This window comes from Misgurnus anguillicaudatus, chromosome 18, assembly GCF_027580225.2.
Source record: "Misgurnus anguillicaudatus chromosome 18, ASM2758022v2, whole genome shotgun sequence".
Lineage (NCBI taxonomy): Eukaryota > Metazoa > Chordata > Actinopteri > Cypriniformes > Cobitidae > Misgurnus > Misgurnus anguillicaudatus.
The window spans coordinates 22,472,029-22,479,820 of NC_073354.2; the positions used below are offsets into that span (position 1 = coordinate 22,472,029).

Genomic DNA, 7,792 nt, shown 5'->3' on the forward strand with positions numbered 1-7,792 from the left:
GGAAAATTAAAAGTTGTGATTTTCTAGGCTGATATGGCTAGGAACTATACTCTCATTCTGGTGTTATTATCAAGGACTTTGCTGCCGTAACTCTATGCAGTGCCTAAATAAAGTCCCCTTAGTATCTTTCAATAGCAGGGGACTATTTTTGGGCACTATGTAATATCATTGCGCCTCCTGTAGCCATGTTACGGCAGCAAAGTCCTTGATTATTACGCCATAATGAGAGTATAGTTTCAAGTCATATCTGCCTAGAACATCGCAACTTTTAATTTTCCGTCGGTCTTAGTACACGATGTAACTACAGAAGACTTAAGTTTTAAATAGGAAAAATATTGAAACTCTCTGGTTATTTTAGCACGATGCTAATGGTCTAATCAGATTCAATGGATTGTGCTAAGCTATGCCAAAAGTGGTAGCGCCAGACCTGGAGATCAACTGAATGGATTCCAAAACTGTAAGAATCAAATGTTTAACTCTAGTGGAGCTGGAAAATAAGCATATTTTCAAAAAAAGTGGAGTGTCCCTTTAAATGATGACAGAAGTTTCAATTTTGGGTGAACTATCCCTCTAATGTGTGTTTGTGTATTAAAAAACTATTTCAACTGGCTCAAAAACCTCTTTTATTGAATCAACACATTTATCAAAAACAATTACTCCTTACAATGAACATAGAAAATGTGAAATAAAAAACCAAAACATTTAAATCATTATTACTACGTACTGTTCTGTGTGACTTGCAAAGAAACAGATTTGCATTCATGTCACATTTACAAACAAACTTGCACTGATTTTCTTCCTAATTTTATTTTGAGATGAGTAAAAATCCTCTGAAGTGCTTCGTCTGTGTGAGTGTGGTTCAGTTTGGATTTCTGGAGGCATCTGCTCATCTCACATCACAGGATTCACAGCTTCATACAGCCTCTGTACAGCGAGCTCCACCATTTCTCTAAAAGAGTCATCTTCACCACTGGGCTCCTCACAATCCACAGTCTGAAGAATAAAAACACTGGAATTACTTTTAAATGTATGCATTATCCAAAGTGACTTACAGTGCATTCATGCAAAACAGTTTATCAGTACGTGTGTTCGCTGGGAGTTGAACTCACAACCTTTGCTGGTGCTAACACAATGCTCTATCAATTGAGCTACAGACACTTCTGTACTGCACATGTGCTGGAACATCTCAGCGTGTGATACTTACTCTGGTTTCCATGTTGATGGAGACAGTCTTCCCATCTACAGTTATAGATAGACTGTTTTTATCGTTAAATTCGACACATTCCTCTCCGAACATGTCTCTGCAGAGCATAACGGAAGAAAAATGTTATTACGTAAAAAAAATCAATGCTGCTCCACTAAGGACGGCTAATGAGGTTCAACTTACCGAAACATTTTCAGTAATCTGTTTTGATAAAGATTCACATCCACCTTCTTTTCTTGGGGCTGAACAACTAAAATAAAACAGAACAAAGTTTATAAATGTGTGACCCTGCCTGTGAAAACCCAGATTTGTGATTTACTGTTTGCTACATAAAATCATCCTACATAATGTAAAAACATTCTGTGTATATAAAACCTTGATATCTTTATTATTGACTGAAGGTCCTAATGTCATAATTATATTGAGACCTTTAATCTGGATTTCATAGACAGGTCACAGTATTTGAATATTTCTTTTATAACAATGAAAATATTAAGACATCTTATTTTTTACAGAGAATTTATTTTGTGATTCGACTTCTATGGCATGTCATGCATTAGGAAGCAAAACTACAGCAAACTGTTGATAAATTCACTGTCAGTATGAAGGGCATTACCTTTCTGTGCTTTAGGATTTGACTGGACCTCCAACACCACTGTAGTGACCGCATCAGCATACATGTCATTTATCGGATTGGCAACCCACTGGTGAAAGCACAGAGATATACAACAAAATGATCATGCTGTTGTTGCCATGGTTACAATTATACGTGCTCATCGCCAATGTGCCCTCACCTCCATCATGACCATGTTTGCATCTTGAACCAGTGTGATGCTGTTAAAGACCCTCAGTGTGTTTTTCTCTGGCGTCTCAATTTCTTCCACATCACCTATAACACACATGATGAATTTAATTCAATTCAAACCACGTGCCCACAAATATTTAAACCATAGATAAAAATATTTTACTTTAATCCAAAGCAACTTGCAGTGCATCAAGCTATATGTTTTATCAGTATGTGTGTTCTCTTGGATCGAATCCTTGATCTTTGCGCTGCTAACGCCATGTAACCGAGGTACACCCACCTGTCAAGTGACGCAGTTGACTTAACAGCAGGGGGAAAGGACCGGTGAAGGGAATCGCTTGAGTCTGTTTTACAGTGCTCATGGCTAGATCGGTGTAATCTGGATCATAAGAAAAAAGTAACAGAATTCAGTACTGTATACACAGAAGCCCAACATACACTCACCCAAAGGATTATTAGGAACACCATACTAATAATGTATTTGACCCCCTTTCGCCTTCAGAACTGCCTTAATTCTACGTGGCATTAATTCAACAAGGTGCTGAAAGTATTATATAGAAATGTTGGCCCATATTGATAGGATAGCATCTTGCAGTTGATGGAGATTTGTGGGATGCACATCCATGGCATGAAGCTCCCGTTCCGCCACATCCCAAAGATGGTCTACTGGGTTGAGATCTGGTGACTGTGGGGGCCATTTTAGTACAGTGAACTCATTGTCATGTTCAAGAAACCAATTTGAAATGATTCAAGCTTTGTGACATTGTGCATTATCCTGCTGGAAGTAGCCATCAGAGGATGGGTACATGGTGGACATAAAGGGATGGACATGATCAGAAACAATGCTCAGGTAGGCTGTGGCACTTAAACGATGCCCAATTGGCACTAAGCTGCCTAAAGTGTGCCAAGAAAACATTTCCCACACCATTACACCACCAGCCTGCACAGTGGTAACAAGCCATGATGGATCCATGTTCTCATTCTGTTTACGCCTGTTTACTCCACCAGAATATCAACAGAAATCGAGACTCATCAGACCAGGCAACATTTTTCCAGTCTTCAACTGTCCAATTTTGGTGAGCTTGTGCAGATTGTAGCCTCTTTTTCCTATTTGTAGTGGAAATGAGTGGTACCCGGTGGGGTTTTCTGCTGTTGTAGCCCATCCGCCTCAAGGTTGTGTGTGTTGTGGCTTCACAAATGCTTTGCTGCATACCTCGGTTGTAACGAGTGGTTATTTCAGTCAAAGTTGCTCTTCTACCAGGTTGAATCAGTCGGCTCATTCTCCTCTGACCTCTAGCATCAACAAGGCATTTAGGCCCACAGGACTGCCGCATACTGGATGTTTTTCCCTTTTCACACCATTCTTTGTAAACCCTAGAAATGGTTGTGCGTGAAAATCCCAGTAACTGACAGATTGTAAAATAACTCAGACCGGCCCATCTAGCACCAACAACCATGCCGTGCTCAAAAATGCTTAAATCACCTTTCTATTCCATTCTGACATTCAGTTTGTAGTTCAGGTGATTGTCTTGACCAGGACCACACCCCTAAATGTATTGAAGCAACTGCCATGTGATTGGTTGATTTGATAATTGAATTAATGAGAAATTGAACAGATGTTCCTAATAATCCTTTAGGTGAGTGTGTACAGATGAAATACTGAAACACATCATAGCTGTTCTATACAATCACCAACTTACTGGAGAGATCAGATGGGGAGAGGATATGATAGCTAAAATTCTTTTTGACCAGGATGCCGGAGACCCGTTGACCCTGGGAACATTTCTTATCCGCAAGAGAACCCATCACCTTTAAAGACACCATAAGATTTGTATTATAAAATGAACATGTTAAGAATTAATGTTTTAATTCTAAACATTATGGCATATTTTTATATAAGATCTTGAATCTGATTGGACAACAGGCGATCCAAAAGTACTTCAAGTCACATATTTGTCCTGATTCAGACAAAGTGAAGACGGAGAAGAAAAAAACTCAAGTGCTCTTTCGCAATACAATATAGTTCTCATTTCTTATACGCTTTACTAAAATCTACAAAATTTTTTCTTTTGTGCCACCATACTTACTCGTGTCACTACTCATGCATCAGTCTTTAAATAGGAAAAAACATGGAAGTGTTTGGTGGCTTCTAAATTCATCAAGGAATGAATGGGGCTAGGCTAAATGCTAACACATTCAAGACGCGCTGTACAAAGATTAAGTGCATGCATTGAAACGATAGGGATGTATTAATTCGTCTAAGCTGAGGTAAGAACACAGTAAAATATTGAAAAACAGTGGTGTTTTCCTTTAATGGTCGTAAAACAGATTCTTCATTTAATTCAGTACCTACTATCAAAGTGTGCGATTTAAAACACAGGGTATAATTATGCACAACTGCAGTCTCACCTTTGCCAGTTTCTCTCCTCTGAAGTTAAGCGTGACCGCCTCTGTGTTACGAGGGTTGTGGACCTCGATGTGAACCTCGTCGTTGTCCTCGTACTCTCGAATCAAAGCGGCTTTCAGGCGAGCCATCTCGTTCTGCTCTCCGTGAACCAGGATCTGAGTACACGTGGATTCACATGTGAGCAAGCAAATGAGGACAAACAAATTAACTTTTGCCTAACGCTGCATACCACATGAGGAGGTTTCAGCGCTCGGATGAACTCGCTGGTCTGCTGGTAGTCGGTGTGAGCAGAGAATGAGATGTAGTCCACAGACATCTTCAGTGGAAGCTTTTGGCCTGACATGGTGGTGATCTCCTCTGGTTCTGACATGATATGCTACACAGGGATAAATGTGAAGGTGGGTCAATTGAGCCTACTCGATTCATCATCTAGTCAAAAAGTACCTTATCTATTTATGGTACCTTAGCCAGGGTTCCTTCCACACAGTAACCTGCTATGATGACGCCATTCCTCTTATCGGTGCACCAGCTCTCGAAAAGCTCTCTGGAGAGGCCGCTTTGCATCATACCTGGAGATGCCATCACCACGCTTGGGCCTATGTCATCAAAATGGTCCATGCTCTGGATGAAAGGGTACAACGTTAGATTAGATTTTCCTCAAATCTAAAAATCAGACCACATTTAAACGCCCATAGGATGCCCACCTTAAGATTGCTGATATGCTTAAAGACAAAGGGGTTATTAATGTTGATGGCCTTGCGGATCTTGTCGTTCATTGCGTTCACGTAGGTCTGGTATACAGCCATGCACTTCTTCGCCAGGGAAGAGGCATAATATATGGGAATGTCATGAAGTTCAGGGTGATTCTGCCAGTATTCATCTAAAAATAGATGCAGGGCTTCAGTAGGGGTCAAGTGCAATATATGTGTTTGCTGCTAATAATATAAACTCCGGACTTTACCAAGAATGAGAAGCAGCTCTTGGGCTCGACCCAAAGCGAACACAGGGATCAGACAGCGTCCCTCTCGGTTCACTATGTCATGGACAGTGTTACAGAATCGTGCCTCCCGCTCTTCTCTTTTCTCATGGATGTGTGTGCCATACGTGGACTCCTAAAGACACAATAGGGAGAAATATGATATCTTGAAGAGGAAAAAATTGATTTTGGCACTTCTTCTAAAATGGACTATAACTTAAATCATATGTCCAGTGTAAAATGCAATGCTCTGACTCTGTAATGAGAATATCTGGTTTGACGCTGGGAATCTCAGCTGCCATTAGATGTCTGTCTTCTTGACGCGAAAAATCTCCTGTATACAGAAGCTGAAGGAAAAAGACAGCTTAAAAACTTTTTCAAGTGTATATTAATTTATTGAGACATTACGCTTACATTGTAAAGAAATTTGATCTAATATTGATACTCCTAAACAACACCTACCTTAACTCCAGCAATTTCGATCATAAACATGGCGGCGCCCAAAACATGACCTGCATGGTAGCACCAAAACTTGATGCCAGCCACCTCTTTCACTTCATGAAAGTTGATTGTCTCAATCTTGTCCATGCTTTCTTCGAGATCTGTCTCTGTATACAGCATATCATCAGCTGAGATGTTGCTTTTGACAAAAGGAAAAAGCAGAAAGAAATGCAGAGTTATTTTGCTGGCTCTGTATGATATTTTTGTAAGATATTTTTATATCGGAGGAGCTGGAAGCAGATGCAATGTACCTCACTTTCACATAGTCTGAAAGCAACCAGCGGTAAATGGCTTTGGTGGCATGGGTCATAAAAGTCCTCCCTTTGAAACTTGTCTTTTGTAAAAACCACGGCAACGCTCCGCAATGATCCAAGTGAAAACTGACAGAGAGAAAGACAAGGTAAGCAAACTTTAATTGATATCCAATATTGACATCATTCATGCAAAGTATGGGAACTCACTGGCTGATGAGGAGCAGGTCGATCTCAGCCGGGTCTATCAAATCAATGTAGGGCAATGCATCCATGCCTTCAAGTCCAGGGTGAATGCCGCAGTCCAGCTGCAAATAAATGGCATGTTTAAAACATCAATATGTTAAACAAAGAACAATAGGGCAGAGCGAAAACCATGCTTACCATAATTTTACGTCCCTTGAACTCCAGAATAATGCATGATCTGCCCACCTCTTGACCAGCTCCTCTGATAAAAGAAATACAATAACCCACATTAAAATATCATGTGGTATACTTTAGCATTTACTGTAACTGTAATATACAATAATAATCACTATGTTAATGCATACAATAGTATTTTAGTATTAAACATTAATAACGACTATCGTAAGTTTCAAAAAGTATCTAGGGATAATAATTCAACAGAAAGGATTTACACGCATGCAAAATACCTGCTTTAATCTTACTTTGTTCCTACTAGGTACTGTGTTTGCAAACATCTTTGTAAAACTACATAAAAATACTAAATAAACAAAACACTCATGGGCAATATACGTCTACTCGCTATTAAATAAACTCACAGGGGTCTTATGAGAAGTTGATCACTCTCTTCTGCAGGTACTGGTACATCCGCTTTACGTTTTGTAGCCATGGTTGTTGTGTCTTTTACACTTAATCCAGAAATATTTATTTCATATCCATCGAGCCGTTTAATAATAAATGATAACGTGCACTGAGTACTGAACCGACACACGCACTACAAGGCAGGCATGAATCAATTACTTCCGGTGTGACAACAAATCAAATAAAAGTCCGTGGAAAAAATAAAATAAATGCATTTCATTTTATTCCCTATAAATTATGATTGTTACGAACGACATAAATCAAACAGTCTTATGATGTGTGTAATGACTTATTATATGTCATTATCAAGGTATTTTGGGGAAAATTACACATTGCTGACATACAATGCACTCTGTACTAATGGATTACTGTAAAACTGCTTTGCTACAATGCAAATTGTAAAAAAGCGCTATTAAATTTTTGTAATTCTATAAAAATTTATATAAAAGTAGCCAAATAAAGTCAAACAAGACTTTATATTATACTTTAGGTTTCAAGAACTTCTCGAAATATATCGAAATTAAACTATAAAAGTCATTCAACTGACGCAAAAGACATATAAACAGATTTATAGATCCCTTATTTTTTCGGATCTGATGGGTAAGCAAGTTTGGAGGTCACCTGGATGTGATTGACAGGTGAAACTATTCCGCTTACAGATCATATTTAAAGGTGTTGTCGACTTCATGCGGCGCTGCGCAGACTAGTTAGTTCATGACATCAAAATACCGCGAGAGTGTTTCGAAAGTACGTTGCCCTCACGGTATTATGATGACACACGCCTATCGCTCTGCACAGCGCAGCAAAAAGTTCTGTACAGGTA

General features: G+C 39.2%; 1 protein-coding gene across 1 annotated transcript; it reads right to left on the reverse strand.

Annotated features, from left to right (window-relative positions):
- Nucleotides 1-605: 605 nt before the first annotated feature.
- cpsf3 (cleavage and polyadenylation specific factor 3) lies at nucleotides 606-7,139 on the reverse strand. The gene is made up of 18 exons (XM_073856081.1): nucleotides 6,927-7,139; nucleotides 6,529-6,592; nucleotides 6,355-6,452; nucleotides 6,145-6,273; nucleotides 5,855-6,032; nucleotides 5,645-5,739; nucleotides 5,378-5,523; nucleotides 5,121-5,296; nucleotides 4,879-5,037; nucleotides 4,646-4,792; nucleotides 4,419-4,571; nucleotides 3,710-3,818; nucleotides 2,290-2,388; nucleotides 1,999-2,093; nucleotides 1,821-1,908; nucleotides 1,388-1,454; nucleotides 1,205-1,301; nucleotides 606-993 (listed from the first exon to the last, which is right to left on the reverse strand). Exons 1-18 carry the CDS (start codon nucleotides 6,995-6,997, stop codon nucleotides 892-894), a joined length of 2,073 nt encoding a protein of 690 aa, XP_073712182.1. The 5' UTR covers nucleotides 6,998-7,139; the 3' UTR covers nucleotides 606-891.
- Nucleotides 7,140-7,792: the final 653 nt, after the last annotated feature.

What these genes read in the sequence shown, in the direction of transcription:
- cpsf3 (XM_073856081.1), bottom strand. Translation starts at nt 6,997, where the DNA reads ATGGCTACAAAACGTAAAGCGGATGTACCAGTACCTGCAGAAGAGAGT. An exon ending in CGCTGAAACCTCCTCATGTG is followed by an intron (nt 4,572 to 4,645) that starts GTATGCAGCGTT and finishes ACGTGTACTCAG; the next exon opens with ATCCTGGTTCACGGAGAGCA. An exon ending in CAAACATGGTCATGATGGAG is followed by an intron (nt 1,909 to 1,998) that starts GTGAGGGCACAT and finishes TGCTTTCACCAG; the next exon opens with TGGGTTGCCAATCCGATAAA.